This window comes from Centruroides sculpturatus, unplaced genomic scaffold (genome assembly GCF_000671375.1).
Source record: "Centruroides sculpturatus isolate CEXI.00-Female unplaced genomic scaffold, Cexi_2.0 scaffold658, whole genome shotgun sequence".
In the NCBI taxonomy this organism is placed as follows: Eukaryota; Metazoa; Arthropoda; class Arachnida; order Scorpiones; family Buthidae; genus Centruroides; species Centruroides sculpturatus.
The window spans coordinates 354387-373468 of NW_019384934.1; the positions used below are offsets into that span (position 1 = coordinate 354387).

General features: G+C 25.8%; 1 protein-coding gene across 3 annotated transcripts in view; it reads left to right on the forward strand.

Annotated features, from left to right (window-relative positions):
- Positions 1-18934, forward strand: part of LOC111632049 (ADAMTS-like protein 5) — a 58416-nt gene extending 39482 nt beyond the window's left edge. Inside the window, exons 1-7 of one of the 3 annotated variants that reach the window (XM_023376404.1) lie at positions 735-808; positions 13678-13811; positions 13990-14065; positions 14138-14240; positions 17514-17641; positions 18553-18694; positions 18825-18934. In XM_023376404.1, coding sequence (XP_023232172.1) covers positions 752-808; positions 13678-13811; positions 13990-14065; positions 14138-14240; positions 17514-17641; positions 18553-18694; positions 18825-18919 — 735 coding nt within the window. In that variant the 5' untranslated portion in view covers positions 735-751 and the 3' untranslated portion in view covers positions 18920-18934. Of the gene's footprint in view, positions 1-734; positions 809-13677; positions 13812-13989; positions 14066-14137; positions 14241-17513; positions 17642-18552; positions 18695-18824 lie in introns of those variants that run through there. The other 2 variants (XM_023376405.1, XM_023376403.1) reach the window with 2 other exon arrangements.
- Positions 18935-19082: the final 148 nt, after the last annotated feature.

Here is a 19082-nt window from a genome sequence, read left to right on the forward strand (position 1 = left end):
ATTAGCTCAAAAAATGAATTATTTATCGATCAATTATTAGCATTATTATTATTATTATTATGATAGCGATCATTAAATATTCGATAAATTAAAGTTTAAAAAAGTCATTTTTTAATTTTGGTTCTTTTTAAAAATTTTTTTTCTTATCTTTTTTTTTTTTNTTTTCCCCTTTTGTAAAAATATAAAATGGAACGAAAAATCCAATCTGATAAAAGTCAAAATAGGGGAGAAAACCTAACAAAATTACATGGAAAAATTACAGAAGAGTCAATATAACTACGAAATAGTTATATTGACTCTTCTGTACAGATCAAGATTAAAATAAGGTGGAAAAAAGGAGAGAAAAATTTAATTTTTTTTTTTTAAATCTAAAATCCAAATGTAATAACAAATATTGATGTAATAAATTTTTATTAAAATTTTTGAAAACTAAGATACCTTACAAATTAAATTCGTGTTTGGAATCATCAAAGGTATTCACATAATCATAAATTCATGTATGAAAGTTGATATTTTGTATGGTATCCTCTTTCCAATCACATTAACTTAATCTTTTCGGTAATAGGAAAATATTTTTAAGATTAATTTTTTTTTTCTGTACAAAAAAAAAACAATTTAAGATCTCTCTCTCTCTCTCGACATATTTATAAAATAATTAATTATAATATAATTTTGAAAGTTTAAAATTAAATTTTAGCATTTTTAAAACACATTTTTTTTTTCTTTTTTTCCAGAATTCCCAAGTAACAGAATGAAGACATTCTTCATCGTTACTGCGCTAATTTTCTATCATGTACAAGATTCGGAGGTAAGAAAATTTTCTTAACTAATGATGTACCACCTTTTACCTAATTAAATATGGATAAAAAATGGTCGAAATTCGCCTTTTACAGCAATTAGGCAAAGAAAGATAAACGAGTAAATCATGTCACGAGATAATTTAGAAGGAAATAGCCGCTAATTAATGATGGCAATTCAATATATTAGCTCAAAAAATGAATTATTTATCGATCAATTATTAGCATTATTATTATTATTATTATGATAGCGATCATTAAATATTCGATAAATTAAAGTTTAAAAAAGTCATTTTTTAATTTTGGTTTTTTTTAAAATTTTTTTTTTTTATTTTTTTTTTTTTTTTTTTTTTTAATTTTTTTTTTTTTTTTTTTTTTTTTTTTTTTTTTTTTTTTTGAAAGGAGTAGATTCAATTTTCAATGAAATATTATTCGTATTTCCCCATAGCATGTATTCCCATTTTCTAGATAGGGGAACATCACTTCCAATTCAGCAAACTCTCAAAAGCCACTGGTTTGTTGGAAAAAATCATTACCGGGATTTGTCCAAGGGAAAAATAGAGATGATGCCAAAACCCTGTAAATCAAGTCAGATCAAAGAATGGTGACAGTTATCTATGGCATAGATAATTCGAATTTAATAGAAATTTATCGAATTCCGTTTGGTAGTGGAGTCGAGAAAAGATAATGGTTGTCATTTCTTCAACATGATGGCATCAATATTCCCCAAAAGATTTTTGCAAGAATTTTTTAAGTAATGGCATTTTCTCTAAGTTATAGCTTGATACTTTCTTTGTTTTTTCATTCTCTAATGGATTTTTATATTCGTTTTTTTTAAATAATATTTTTAATTCTCTTATACAAAAATGTTCTAGTTTCGGTCGTTAGTATTTGAAATACTTTTCAATATTACATAAATATTAAATTTGATTTAAAAAATGGTTGATTTTGAAATAAAGTTACAGAATTAGTTAAATTATTTCAATCAATATAGGTATTGATAGTGATTGTTTACATATTTTATATTTATTTTAAGACATATATATATATATATATATATATAAATTATTATTGATGATTATAATAACTGGAATTTAATAATGAAAAAAAAATTATATCAGCTTAAATTAATCTCAAAATCATTAAATTATAGTAAAGCTGGTATTATACAATATCATAAATCAATATAATATTGATTTATGATATTGTATTGATCGTTATGCACAGATATAACAGATCAGAGAAAGGATACAATATTTAAATGACAATCTTACTGAGAATTAAAGCCTGATGGATTAAAAAAAAAATTAATCTCTTCTCTCACGTAACAATAATCTTCAGATAGTATATAATAACTATGCTGGAGAACAAATTTATTAGTTTCAGAAAGTTATCATTTATAATAAACGACCCGAGTAGAATCGTAACGTGAAAGATTCCATAAATCAAACTACAAATAGAAAAGTTAATGGTCGATTTTATTGTAATGTACTCTATAATATCAAACATTATTGTTTGTGTTTAACACGAACATCATTTAAACTGATACAAGAGATTAGTTAAACTGTTGTTCGTGTCAGATTAATGATAAACTAGTTCCGTATAAACGGGAGTGGTTCGTATGACCTGCAACACTCATTTCCATGCAAGGATGTATTCCCAACGCGCAATCTGGCCTAGTTTTTTTCTTTTTTTTTCTTTTTTTTTGCAATATTTCTATGTTAGAACGTAGTACCGGTAGCTTCAGACGATTATTCTTGTTGTTATTTTTCCTGTTATACAATCGTGCATCACGCTTATTAGTTGTATTTAATATAGGGTGTGTTTGGTTATATTATCTCGACGATTAAGTATCGGTCTTCTTTCTCAGAAAGTTTATCTTATTTAATAATCTGAGATAATTCAAAAAAATAAAAATGTTGTATGTTTTGTCATCGGTTTGATTTCTGTAACACGATACTAATACATTTTCATCATCATCCGTATCAAAATTAACTTTAAAATATATATATATATACATATATATTCGTTTTGTATTGAGATAAGATTAAGTCAACATATTTTGAGATTTTTATTTGCTTTATATATAATTTCTTTTTTTATATTTTTATTTCGTTGTTATAAAATATTCATAACTAGTAAACATTTGCGACGAAATTTCATCTACGAATAGAAACGTAATACCTCGTGGGCTTACGTTATTAGGAAGTTGTATGTATGAATACATAAGTTATTACTTTTGATTTTTTTTATTTGTATATTCTGCATTTAATCCAAGAAAAGCTGTTTTGTTTTTTTGTTTTATCATTTCTTTTACTTAACTTTTCTTTTTAAATTTAAAAATTGTAAGTTTATTAAATCGTACAAATTCTTTCATCTAATTTCTAAAGAAGAAAAAAAACCAGCATTAAATAAAACCATCTTCGACAAACAAATTAACATAACTTGATAATCATAACGTTATTGAAGCTTTTAACATGATCAGAATGTTTTTTTTTTTTTTTTTACAAAAAAGAAAAAGTTTTTGTACTTTTGAAAAAAAGCATTTTTCCATCTGCTATCTTCTAGTTTGTATAGATAATTAAGTGTACTCATCATAAAAACAAGCAAGGCTGCTTGCCTAGTGTTATATATATAAAATTTTTTTTTAATATTTTCTTCTTCGCGTTTTTGAATTATTTTTGCTCGTATTATTTCAATCAACGTCTTTTTGGCTCTTTGCCAGTTTACTTTAGGGGTTTGAAAGCAATTCGGAAGAATAAACAATGTCTCTTGTCTTCCCTGGCAGCTCCGTCTACACTTCACTATAAACAACGCCTCTTCACCACAGATGTAGATATGTAATTTCGATCGGTACAAGATTATTCTCGCTAACGGGAACAACCACCAGCGAGAATCGTTGGCCCGGGGCGGTGGCAACCTGTTCTCTTCTGTTTATCAATTCGTCCCATTAATGCTTTTCTGTACAAAGAAGCGGCCACCTTAACATAGAAGTAATACTTGGCTAACGTGTGGGCGGCATGTCATTCGGGGTGCGGAGACTGTAATAAAACTCGATCGTCTTCATTGTTAGCTTCCACTCCCCCGACCTTTACGATTTTCTTGAACGTTCTCTTATTTTATTGATCGTCTTGTCTAACTTTACATTTGATAGTTAACGTCCTTCGGTTTTTTAAAACTCTCTCTTCGTAATTTAAACAGTTCTTTAAAACACTATCAATGATGTTGATGATCTTGCTTATTAATACAATTATCTCTGTTTTTTTTTTCTTTTAAACATAAGATTTTAATTAAATTATCCTCTTCTGATTATATTTTTGGGTGTACAAAAAAGTACACAAGTTTACTAATGCTCTAATTTTTATATCATAATTATCTTTTTATATTATCTTATTATATTGTCTTACTTTTCCCATCTTATAAATTCTTAATTAGCTTAGAAAGTTAATGATTATTCGTCTTCACAAGCTTACTAGGTTCTACATTATTATTAATACAGTTAATCTTCTTAATTAACTTTAAAACACATTATAGTTAATGTAAAAATTAACTTTTAAACGTAATTAAATGTGGTAAAGAAATGTACAAGACGTTGGATAAGGTAAAAAAAATAACTGAAGTATTTTTAAAACAAATTAATTTTATATATAACGTTAATTCTTGCATATTCAAGTTTATAATAAGCCAATGGTTAATGATTTTTAGATAATAATAAAGGCAAATATAACTTAATCTCTAATATATAATAAGGCGATAGGCCCAAGTTTTTAAAATTGTTTTTACTTTATGAATTTTTCTAACTTTAAAGAAGAGAATTTTAATCAAATTTTTCATGTTGAACGTCATTTTAACTAAGCTGTAAACTACAGTTTACTTAGGAACTGTAAAGACTGATAGTCTGCCTTATTTTTTAGAAAAAGACTCTATAAATTTATCGAATATTTTTAAGATTTAAATTATCTACTATTTTAGTAGGAATTGAGTTGAAAGTAAGCGACAAAACGAATTGAATATTACAAAATTCAGCGAGAAACGATACTCGATGACAACTGATCTTTATATATACAGTATATAGATGTTTCTCAAATAACCGTGTAAGCAATTTTCTCTAGAAAGATATAATATTGCAGTCTTCACTTCTTACTTACGTGGTAAAATTATCGAAAAGTAAATTTTTTTTTTTTAAAGTTAATGTAACGAAGAATGCATTTTAGGGTCTATCTAGTTTATAAATTAGATACTGAACACAGGAAAACTTCATTAAAATAATAGTTTTCAAAACTAACTTTGATGTTTTTCCGATAAACTTTACAAATTAAATTGTAGAGGGGAAAATGTACAATTTTGGAAGAAAGATATCACAAAACAGTCATTACCGATATTCACTGGAGCATTGAATTTTCCGAGGAAACGATTCTAATCCACAAATCAATATGTAGATCATTTTCGGAGATAAATTTTTACGTATGTCGTGTAATTATCGGAATATTAAAGAGAAATATCATTTTTTTTTGAATGACCCAAAGAGCATTTCATATAATTTAAACCGATATTTGAAAATTAACGGAAATTCAATTAAAATTTACTCGTTGAAAATTGTGTTGATAAGAGAATGTTTTGTCTATGCCAACTATTCTCCAATTATATCAGTTCTTATCGATAATTTATATATATATATAATTTTAAGACATGCCAGGTGAAATTATATAGGCCTATATATAAAGCTATATATAATAAATCTCATTTTGTCTGAGAAGCAAAGAATATCAATCAGCAAAGATAATGATGTCTTCGGATTGATTACATTTCCAGAAAGGAAGTTTATTATATTCGTATTCAATTAGAAAGAGTGTAGTTCTATTATAAGTTGGAAAATATAATTTTTTGGATAGGGGTTGAGTCAAAGCTTAGTTTTTATTGAACAGTAAACAATTACTATAAGTGGCTATCAGAATTTTCCTATATATAAATAATGGGGCAAATAACATTTCTCGTATGAGCTCGTTTCCATTATAATATAAATTCATACAGGTTTTATTTATGTAAAGTAAAGCTTAAGTTAAAATTATTATTATTATAAATTCAATATTTTTCTTGACTAAAATGCTTGATATATTTGAAAATATTGTCGAACCAAGATGATATGCAAGCGATGATGATAAAACGTTCAGACTTTTATCTGATTTAACTAAAAAAAAAAATCATATATTATTCAATTCATATTTTGACTTAAATGGTTAGATTTATTTATTTTTTATTTCGTTTATAAATGTTTTAAAAAATGCCAAAAAATATATGAAATATTATTTTTTAAAAGCTAGATTAATGTAATTGCTACAGATACTTTCCTTTCTTGTGGAATTTATTTATAAATTTTATATAATAATTCATATTGACGTCTACTTACTTGTAATTTCTGTACACAGAACTACTGTATTATTATCTTTTTTTTTCTTTTAGATAATTGTCTCTGAAGTTGTCATTTCTTCTTTCGTAATTATTTCTTTAGATGTTGACAACAGAAAATTTTAGTTGTTAAATTGTGAGGTAATGACAATATTTGAAGAGTAGTGAAAAGCAAAAGACAGTAAATATTTGATATATAAATGATCTTCCTTCAGGTCGAAGATGAAAATGTAGCATCGATCAACATCTACTTCATCTGTCCTTTTCTTAACATTTATAGCATTTCGAGTAATTAATTTTAATAGTTTTCAGAGTTTATCGCAGAAGTATATTTTTAGAAATGTGTCTTAAAATCAGAAATAGAGGCAGTTTAAATTTAAATAGTTACATTAAAAAAATAATAATTATTAATAATTAATGATTTTCTTCAGTAGAAAGAGATTGTCTCAATTTATTTTTAAAAGGAATTTATTTACATTCTTTACTTACAACACAGTTTAATTTTTAAAACGTTCCGGGTAGCGCAGAGGCAATTCTTTTAATAAAATACGTGTAATTACATCATTCAATAAACAATTTCTGAGCTGTGGACGATAATTAAAGCCCAGAACTTAGATAATTCGGTAGATATTAATTAAAGTGGGGTAAACAGCCCTCGAGGGAAGTTCTCACTAAATATCAGTTAAAACCACCGGAGGACAGGAACACAACACAGTAGCTTACCTATTAATTTTGAACGATTTTAATGCTTTTTGAGGATTTGTGAAGTTTTAACTTAAAAGTCGTCAGAATTCGACAGATATGTGAATTCAACTGAGGTCAAAGCTGGACTGATTCGATGAAGATCAAAGAATTCAGAGTTGCATCCGTCCCCTACGGTTCATACTGTCACAACGTAAAATGTAGTTTCCTGATAGGAATATCTGTCAAGGTGAATTTTGTGCAATCGGTATTGGTAGACGTCGGATCCAAGAGATTATTCGTTTTACGATTCGATCGATTTATAGCTTAGGTGATAAACGTAATCTTCTCGATCTGACGTACAGTACTAGCCTGCATCGGCCCCAATTTTAAGAAGAGTGTATCGAAGATCTGTCATATCACGAAGTAATATTTAGACTTCAAATACTATAAAATTGAAAATCATAATTTTACAAAAATTTTTATGACGTTTTATTGATTAAAAATCAAAAATATCGGTAACTTCTCTCATTGAATTACTCTACGATCTTTTTCCAGTGTCTATTATTCTTGACATTGAAACACGTATCGTTTGCTATAATAATAACAGTAGACATTTGATAGATTCAATTTATATCATTATCTTTTCAGAAAAATTCAGGCTATGCATAATGCTTTTAGATTTGTTTTCAATAAAATATTAATGAATTTTTAAATGGAATTTCGTTCGTCTTTCACGAAATCTTTCAAGGAAACATAACCTATTTCTCAACAATAAAGAATTCATTCCTATATTAAATTCCTGAAAATATTTATGGATCTCACCTGACTTTAGAGCAAGGTCAAAGTTTTGTCCAAATTAATAAGAATCTAGGTTGTAGAATTTACGTAATCAGTAGCATTTTAATAGTTTACGTTGCTAGCTAATGGATTAATAAATGCTACATACGTCTATAAAGATAAATAGTTAATACCTAAAAAATCATTAAGCAAAATACTTGAGAAATTTCAAGACAACATTAGCAGAAGCATAAATTTCATATATAAATGTAGAGCTATTGAAAAAATTATAATTTTAAATTTAAGTGTTTCTGTATAATCATTGTAAAAATCATTATTATTATTCTTTTTTTTTATTGATATATTCTAGTAATATTTTTCTTGACTAAAATGCTTGATATATTTGAAAATATTGTCGAACCAAGATGATATGCAAGCGATGATGATAAAACGTTCAGACTTTTATCTGATTTAACTAAAAAAAAAAATCATATATTATTCAATTCATATTTTGACTTAAATGGTTAGATTTATTTATTTTTTATTTCGTTTATAAATGTTTTAAAAAATGCCAAAAAATATATGAAATATTATTTTTTAAAAGCTAGATTAATGTAATTGCTACAGATACTTTCCTTTCTTGTGGAATTTATTTATAAATTTTATATAATAATTCATATTGACGTCTACTTACTTGTAATTTCTGTACACAGAACTACTGTATTATTATCTTTTTTTTTCTTTTAGATAATTGTCTCTGAAGTTGTCATTTCTTCTTTCGTAATTATTTCTTTAGATGTTGACAACAGAAAATTTTAGTTGTTAAATTGTGAGGTAATGACAATATTTGAAGAGTAGTGAAAAGCAAAAGACAGTAAATATTTGATATATAAATGATCTTCCTTCAGGTCGAAGATGAAAATGTAGCATCGATCAACATCTACNAAAGAATATTTTTGATATTTTTTGATTTGAAAAATGATAAAAGACAAATGATTTATCTTCGAACTAAACGAAAGAATAACTTCTACGTTTCAAGTAATGTTGTAAAGTGTTTTTGCACAGGCTAAATATAGTGCGTTATCAATAATAAATTAAGACCTGTTAATCATATTAACAGTAAAAATATAAATTGTTTCTAATGTAAAGGAAAGCTTAACAATTAGTTTTAATCAGACGAATGAAATATTATTATAGAAGATTATAATCGACTCTGAATCTTGCATTTTCTATGATATACGTTATATTCTCTGCTGAATATTAATGAAATGTCAAGCTTAAAACTTTTATTAAAAATGCGGATAATTAAAAGTTTTTTTTTCTTTCTTTTAAAGCGAATAGTTGTTGTTTTGTCAATAGCGCACAGATAAAATATTTTTATTACAGGCTTTTCGAGGTCAAAATAGAATTATCTACACTATTCGGATCATTTAAGTCTACGACTCTGAAGACGACTTTTAGAAGATAAAATACTTTTCTCACTCTGACTTTCGCAATTCTCACATAGTTCTTCTTCGAACGATGCTTTTAGCCTTTTCAGGAAATTTGAGCTTTTCAAACTTTTCTGATGGGTCTAGCAGTTGAGTAGATGTTCGATCCGATGCCATTCACACTCGAAGAAAGAGTGAGGCATCATTCTCCAAACTGAGATCATTCTCAACAGTTATAAAGCCAGTGGGAACGAATCTGGTCTTAAGAGAATTCTACTACGTGAAGTGTTTTACCTCGTTACAAACCACACTTTAACTACATAACTAAAACCTTCAAATATTTTAAAATTGACCACTACACGAAAGATATTTTACGCTTCTAAGCTTAGATAATTCTTCTATCAGAAAAGTTTCGAATATTGGATAAGTTTTTTATATCTAGTATGATTTTAGTCAACTTATTATAGAATAAAAAGTTTAAATTATTTGTAGAGAAATTTATATTTTAATAATAATAATATACAATATAAACTTAGCTTACTTGTTAGTCAGAATGCTAGTGATAAATTATAACCCTCTATGGGTTTGTTCACCATTACAATTACAACTGACTATTACAATTAAATGAAATTTCATCAAATTGGCAAGTAGATAGACTTAATTAAAATGTATTTTCAATCAATTCCATGTCTTTAGAATTTCTCATCAGGAAATGTTAACAAACCCATAATGGAATTTGCAAATTGAATGTCTCCATTAAAGCTTTGAAAGCCTTATATACACTGTAAACGAATAATTTATTTTACCTCATATAAATATTAAATACAATTTTCATTTTTAATTTAATTAGTTAACTTTATTATTATTATTATTTTCTGATATTCATTCCAATTATGTTATAATTCTTGATTGAAATTCTTATCTTTTTATTGCTCCAGTTGCAGTAATATAAATCGACTTCCCGTCCATTTATAGGAAAACATAAAATTTAAGTATCATAATGATTCTTTTTAATAATAATAGTAGCAAACATCGGAAGAATTCTAATATTTTGCTACAATTACCATAATTTGTGCGGTAAATGTGCTACAATTATTGTCCTAATAGCATCGTACAGTTCTAATTTGAAATTGGAAAGGTTAATGGTTGTTGTAATATCAAATATTCCTACTTTTTCGTGATTTGGACATATTTAAGATAGAAAATTTATTAAGAAATGACATTGTATAAATTTTAAAAAAATTTCTAAATTAGCGGAAATCTGTCTGAATTTTCAAATTATCGATTTATTTCGTATAACAAATTAAATACAAAATTACACGGATAAGTTATTTATTTATTAAGATTTACAGATTTTCTAGACATGTCTAGAAAAAAATAATAATAATTGTAATATTTATTCTTCTAAAATGTCAAATTTTTGTGCTAAAATTTTTAATTTTATGAAACTAGTTTTTTTTTTCCTTCAAGGTTAATCTCTTAATAGAAAAGGTGTTACTACGATATACTCCGTCGAAACAATTATTAAATGACCTTGTCAGATAATGGGATTTCAGCTAATCACTCTACACTTGTCTAGACAATAGAATGCTGCTGAAGAGGAGAGAGAGAAAGAGAGATAGATAGCAAGATTTCTGAAATGTTAGAACCCTTCTGCAGATAACATACATTCTAAAATGTTTTTGTGGTCGTTTAACCCAATCCTTAATTAGTTCATTTAAATTAAATTTATGAAATTCTTCTGTTGAAATTCTTAGATATTTATCTTTTGATTTACTTACGTTAAATAATTTGCTGCAATTTATCTACTTTAAGTTAACTTTTATACATTTTATAATTCGAAAAGATGTATTAAGAGGTAATAGATAAAAAAAATAATTTTTTTTATTGCTACTTCTAAGTAATTAGTTCGAATGTAAATATCTAACAGACAGCATTCCAAACAAACGTCTTCAATATATATATATATATTTCTTATTTGAATGGAATAAAAGCTTAAAAATACACATAGAATGTAAAATAAAAAGAGAAAAACAACCTTAGGCAAAAGGGGAGAAAATAGTAGCTATCCAATTTATTTTAACTCGACGAGTCGTGCCATATCCTCAACGACTCGATGCTATCTTAGTTTCTGTTAATTTTAAATTCCTTTTCTTTTTCTTATTCAAACATTATTATGTTTCCGTCTTCTGTAAGAACAATATCTTCGAGAGAATTTCTATTTACGATTTATAGTCACGATGAGTAGATTGAGAAACTGCGGATGAAAAATTCTTTTTATAAAGTAAGAAACGATAAGTTTCTATTGCCTTAAATCCTACTTTACATAAAGATAATTATGCATAAACTCCTTTACAAAAATATAAAAATATTATTAATATCGAAACGATATTAATTAGAAATTAACACAATAAAGTTTATTAATTAACAAGCAAAATTATCTTCGCATTAATTAATTTTAATATTTTACTGTTATCGAAATTAAATTGCAATTTATTATAAATTATTGTTAAACAATATTTATTATTATTTTTTTTTTAATGAGGTTTTCGAAAACTTCTCCAGAATGATTAATTTAGTTTCATCGTTGGTACCCCACAATATGGTTTCTAATTAATTATTCAAATTAACTTCCGATAATTGTCAATGCGACCTGACTATCACAAATTTAATTATATATTCAGTTGATTAATTGAGCGATGAATTATTTAAAAGCAATACATTTTAGATAATTAACACAGATAGAAACTTTATATTTTGTCTTTTATGAAATGCTGTTCTAAAAATAATCTAAAATGAAGTTTAATTTCTAGTAGAGTATTAATTATTTTCTAATAAGAAATTAACCTTTTTTTAAAATATTTTTCCTTGCTTATTTTTCTTTAGAATTAAAATTTAATAACTTTTTCCANTTTTTTTTTTCTAGAAGAAAGAAAAAAAATTAAAAATTAATTTAAGTACATATTACCAATATTTTAAAACAAATTTAATATTCTTCTTCTAAAGGACATTGATATTATCTTTGTTAACTGCCTGAAGTAACGTTTGTCATTATTCTTAATTGAAAAATTAATTAAAATGTTGATTTTTCGATGAACAAATTTTTGATTTGGAAAGAAGAATAATTCGTACCTTTATTTATTTTTTTCTGACATAAATTCCTCAATTACAATTCAAGAATTGTAAATATTAAAAAAAAGTTTTTAAGTAAATACCAATATTAATTTTTAGTTTAAAACATTATCTTTTATCTGTAAGATTTTCCGGTTATTCATTTCTAAATTAACATATATAAAATCCCCCCAAAAATATATTTAAAATACATTATTTTGTTTTTATAAATAGGCATATTATTTTATTGGAATATATAAGGTAATGCCAATCGCTTACACCATCAACAAAACAGTAGAAAGCAATAATTCCCTAATAAAATCTAAAGATTTTATAATAATTTTGAATTAAAAATTTTATTGTAATAGATCTAGATTTGTATTTAAAATCATTTTAATCTTAAATTTAATTTATAATGATGTAAAATAATGTTGTTATCATGGAGAGTACTTTAGGAATCGTATTATTTAGAAGATCGAGCATGCGAATAATCATTTAAAATTATACCTTTTAGATATGCAAGTGTCTTTTGAACTTGAGCGAATTTTACTATCAAATTTTATAACGTTAAGTGAAAGAATCCTATAGAGATTCTACAAAAGACTCTATTAACTTTGTTCAATAAAGATCGGTGTCTCCAGAGATTTAAAGAAACTACGGTCGATATTCAACTAAAACTATGTTTACACACAAAAAAAGCGCAACTTTCAATGTTTGTTAATAGTATTAAGAATACATTATCCTTGTAATTACAATAAAACATTGCGTTGTTTTCAATGTTTAGAATATAAATAAATAAATATTTAAATTCAGGAGAAAATTATTTTACTAAATAAACAAAGCATTATATATTGTAGTGGCTTTATGACCCAAGATCGTTATCATTTTGACCTTCAACTTATTTCATGACCGAAAAATCAGGCTGTGTTTACAAGTATATATAGGGTGTAGTTATTTCAACGCCCAAGAAAAAGTAATTAGTGGTGCTCAATAATCCCTATGACAACATGGAGTAGGTTGGAACAAAATTGATCGCCTTGCTGTCTTGATTTGGATTAACTCAATGGACTTGTCATTAAGATCAATACATTTGTCTTGTCGATATAATTTTTTTTTAAATTACTAAATCCAATCTCTCTTAAAGAATCTTTATCATTTTCTATTTAAAAATGTAATGGGAATAAAAGACGAGATTGAATTTTATCTATAGCCTATAATTGATTTTAAGTTTTCCTATCTACTAGAAAAATCTATCGGAGAAAAATTACATTTTAGATAAGATTTTTTCCGATAGTTTGTGATTTTTAAATCTCAAGACATATATATTTTACAGTGGAAATTTCTTTTCGGATTGCGAATCTTTTAAATTACTTTGTAAGATGTTTTTTTAATATTTTTTCAAACGGAATTTTATATTTTTGAAATTTAAGAAAATTCTTAATTACGTTGAAATTTTTCAAATTTTGATCCAGACAAAGCATTCGATTAAATCACGCGACACCAACCGACGAGTATACAGCCATTGGTCAAATTGGTCCGAATGGTCTTTGTGCACTAGAACCTGCGGAGGTGGAGTGAGACAACGCAGCAGAATATGCTCAAGAAGGTAAATAAAGCCGTAGCTATAAATTTTCCTACTTCATGTAAATATTTTCATAAGGTCAAAACTTTCGAGTCGTGAAAAGTTCCTCGCGAGTTTAAAATTAACTTATACTAAATTAGTCATTATGTTTAACGTTAGAAATTAAATTACAAAATATTTATAAAGATATTTTTAAACAAAGTTTTGGAAGCTACAACCGACCTTTGCCTCTAATTTGCCTCGGAGATACTACTGAATATATTATTTGTAATTCTCAGGTAAGGAAATTTTATTTATAATTCATTTCAAAGCTATTTTCGTCTCATTCAGTAGAATATTTACCTATTTAGGATTGTCCTTCCGGAACGGCAGACTTTAGGGAATTTCAATGTTCTATTTACAACAAGCGAAGAATATCAGACCAAATGATACAATGGGTACCACAGTATGGAGGTAAATATTGAATTACCATAGAATACTCCCGTGTTGCTGGTAAACTATGAAAGAGGAAACACATTAATACTATTCAAATTTCTTTTTATATTGAATCTCTCGTAATATATCACATCTTGTGATGGTTTTAAAGCAAATTATTTAATTCATTTATATAAGAAGCTTTTGTCTTAAGGCTCAAAAACAAAAATCAAGGCAAACATACAGATTCTGAATATAGAGGAAGATGTGATGACACTTAAATTGACGAGAAAAAAACTAAAATATATTCAATACAAGAAAGTAATATCTTTAAATAAATATAGTTTCATCGTTATTTGGATACTCATTTTACTTTATAAATTATATCCTCTATTATTTAACAATATACATTCGTCTTTGCATAGATGCGATATTTTATCTTTTCATAAGATTAAGATGTTATAGGTTTACAGATCTGTTAAATTCTTCTCGATTCAATTAATAAAAGCCGCCATTCGGTACTGTAATAGCGTTAGATAATTAAGTTTTAAATAGATCTTATAGATAATCTGTATTTACGGTTATTATTTAATACTCTAACAGTAAGTCAGATCTTATTAACTTTGGATAATATTAGAGAATTATAGTAGGTCCTCCTCTTAATTTTGTTCAAAGACTGCTTTATCCCTCTAAGTTTCCATAGGGAATTCCTAAGTTTTAGATCCTTCTTATCAAGCAAAGCGGTTCCTTTGTCAAAGTAAAACGCCAGCGGACAAGCATCATCTAGCTACATTCATTTACTGCTATCATTTCTCTATGGGAAATTCGTAAATTTATATTAAATTTCGTTTCGTTATTAAAGAATATATTATTAAATCTTCCAAATTTGATTTCAGTAATTTCTAAAATGTATAGATCTTTAACTACAATTTAGTTAGCTATTTATAATTATTTTAAATGATTTTCTGTTATTATTTTTATTATTAGTTTATCTCATTTTAATATCTTCCATTCAATTTCTATTTTTTTGGGAGGCTTTTATTTATTTATTTATTTTCGAATTTACAAAATTTCAGTAACAAGATTGATAAAACTAAACTTTTATTAAGTAAATAATCAAAAATCAATACTAATTTCTTGGAAAATTTTTGCAAAAGTTTAATATTTTCATCTTGATACACTTCGGTAATTTTACAAGCGAATGATAATTTAGAACTTTAAACTATTAATTGAAGACACGAGTGGATGAAAGTATTATGTAACAAAATCAAAATTTTCAGTGAACTGATTAACTTTTTATTATTTATTTCAGTGTAAACACAGCATATTCACGCATATAGAATATTACAATATTGTTTAATTTCTGAGATCTTTAACGGTGGTATGTGAGAGATATTGCACCTTCATCCATGCAGAACAACTGTAACATAACGCCTTCATCCACTCACGTCTTCAATTAATTGTTTGCTTGTTCGCTTCTTCATTCCTATCAAATTCTGTGAAATTATAAACACAGTCAATTTTCAAAAATAAAAAATATATATATACGTAATCTCAGTAAGAATTCAATATAATGAAATGTTAATAACCAAAATTTTCATGTCTTTGTTCATTCATTTGAGTTTTAGTAGGAACGAAAAAGTGTGCTGATGTAACGTAATAAATTATCTCAAAAATTAAAAACGTGAGGATTAAATTATACTGGAAAAAAAATGAAATATACGACTAAATTTTATACTTGATATTGAATATTCAACAATTTTGGAGTGTTGGGTGAGATGACGTCTGTCGTTTAAATAGAACCATTTAATGTTCTTTTTTTCTTATATCCTGATAACACTAGTAATACATCTAGATGTGATAAAAACGTGTACATAGTTTTTATGTAACACGTTATATAAAATATACTTTTTTAAACTTTTTTAAAGATATATTTACATGAAAATTTTTATTGGTTTTCTAAATTTATGCCTCAAAAGTGACAATGCAAATATAAAATTAATGCTTGCTTTATATGTAAAAATCCAGCAACTTTCTAGGCAAAAAAGTTAAAATTGTGTGTGGCATCATTTGTTATATTTTATTAAAACCTTTTTTATATTAATATTTAATAATAATAATAATTATAATTGCNCATTTTAGGGTCTATCTAGTTTATAAATTAGATACTGAACACAGGAAAACTTCATTAAAATAATAGTTTTCAAAACTAACTTTGATGTTTTTCCGATAAACTTTACAAATTAAATTGTAGAGGGGAAAATGTACAATTTTGGAAGAAAGATATCACAAAACAGTCATTACCGATATTCACTGGAGCATTGAATTTTCCGAGGAAACGATTCTAATCCACAAATCAATATGTAGATCATTTTCGGAGATAAATTTTTACGTATGTCGTGTAATTATCGGAATATTAAAGAGAAATATCATTTTTTTTTGAATGACCCAAAGAGCATTTCATATAATTTAAACCGATATTTGAAAATTAACGGAAATTCAATTAAAATTTACTCGTTGAAAATTGTGTTGATAAGAGAATGTTTTGTCTATGCCAACTATTCTCCAATTATATCAGTTCTTATCGATAATTTATATATATATAAAATCTGACCGATTGCCATACTTTCCCTCTGTTTATATATAACAGCTGGGAAAGGAAAATTACATAGAAGCAAGCATATAGACTAAATGGTGCAAAATACATAATTAATTTACGATCGCTGATGTATGCAAACGTTTAGTCTTTCGCAATGAGAGTAATGAATGCGCTTTCATCTGAAATTCACTGAAAATATCTCAGAATTAAGAATCATAAACACTTATACAAAACTATATACAAGTACAGTATAAGAATAACTTATTCTTGGGAGAACAACATTTCTATAAAGACAGATTTATAGATATTATACAAACTATATATCTATATATATATTCATGACATCAAATATCCTTACTACACTGTGTGTGTGTGTATATATATATAAAATCTTATCTGTGTATGTGTTTTTGATTATTCATGCTTCGCGTTTACTTACTTGCATGTTTTCTAATTGTCGGCTAATTTAATATTAATTAAAAAATACATATAATTTTTAATAAATAGGATAAAAATTTAAGCAAAACCAACATAATAATAAATATAATTTCTTTTATAATTGAAGACTTTAGAAGTTATTTTAAATACTTTTCGGATAATTTATTGTAACTATAATAAAAATAATTATCAATTTCTTTTTTTAGAATTTAAATAATTAGAATTCTATTCACATAGTAATATTAGTATTATCAGTATATGTGGTTTTGTCCTAGGAGAAAATCCCTGTGAATTGAGATGTCAAGCAAAAGATCGTAGTCTTACCTATAGTTTCGGTAAAGTGATAGATGGAACCCGCTGTTTTCCAGGAGGTGAAGAACTCTGCGTTAATGGAAGATGTCTGGTAGGTCTATTCATTGTAACAGTTCTTCTTGCAAAGAATAATCCCATCTGACTGAAAATTCATCACTCTAAACTATCTTTTTTAAATCAAAAATTTTGATTTAGGATCCACCTTATCGGTCAACTTATGCTTCATAAATTCTAAATGCGATCACGTATAAAGGTTTCACTCAATTTTGTCCACCTTCGTATATTTTAAAACAAATAATGTAGACAATTTTCGTATATCTAGACTTAACAAGTATTTTATGTGCTGCATAAAATATATATTTGCCACTCTACTAAATGAAAAAAATTTTATATTCTATTCAATTATGAAACTTTATAACCTACGCTTACGGAATTTAAAGAACCATTTTTTAAAATAAAGCATCGTAACAATGACAAGTCGCTATTTTTAAACTGATTTTCTTTATATTAAGATGTATAGAAACGTCAATCTTAACCCCTAAATTTTTAATTATTATATAAATAAACTGTTACGAGTGTCCTCTAGAGAGAAGAAAATGAATCATCGGAAAAGTAATTTAATAATATTGACTTAAATATTAATAAATAAATACGAAATAAAATAATATTTCAATAATTTAGAATAACGTTTATTAACGAATATTTATTTATTTATTTATTTTAATAAAAAAATATTTTATTACGGTTTTATCACTGTTCGATGCTGCCATCTACTAGATGTTTTTCAAATTATTTTTTATAATTTTAATTATTTTGTATCGTTTTATTTTTCTTTAATTTTCTTAAAAATATATATTGAAATTTATTAGGTTTTTAATTTTGAAAATATTTATTTCTAATATATAAATTTTTAAAAATTTATGGTTTCATATCAGGTTTATGAGTAAAATATTAAAACCGTAAATTAAGATTTTATCCTCTTTTTTTTCACTTTTTATGTAGCCAGTTGGATGCGATAAAAAAGTTGGTTCGGATACAAATTACGACAAATGTGGAGTTTGCGGAGGTAATAACTCCACCTGCATTCATTACAAAGACATTTATTTGGAACAATTTCATCGTAAACCTGGAAGTAAGAAGGAAGGTAATTTCTTTTTTTTTTGGCCCGTCATAAATGTATTTTTTTTTTTAAACTTCGTATATTTATCTGAAATGAAAAACTTTTTATCAATTTTTTATTTAAAGAATAATTACTTAATGTTTTGCTGTTTTAGGATACCAAGAAATTGCAGTCATTCCAGCTGGAGCTACTCACATCGAAGTTCACGATACCAGTAGAAATTATCTAGGTATGATATATGAATTCTAGATCATTTTGGAATTAGATAAATTAATTTTATGCAATTATAAATTAATATAATTTCATATAAGTTTCTAAAATGCAGGATAATCATAATTAAAGTATTGTCTTGAGGGATGTGTAACAGTCCAAACTCAATCAAATTTCTGTATTCTGATGTTACATTTTTTTT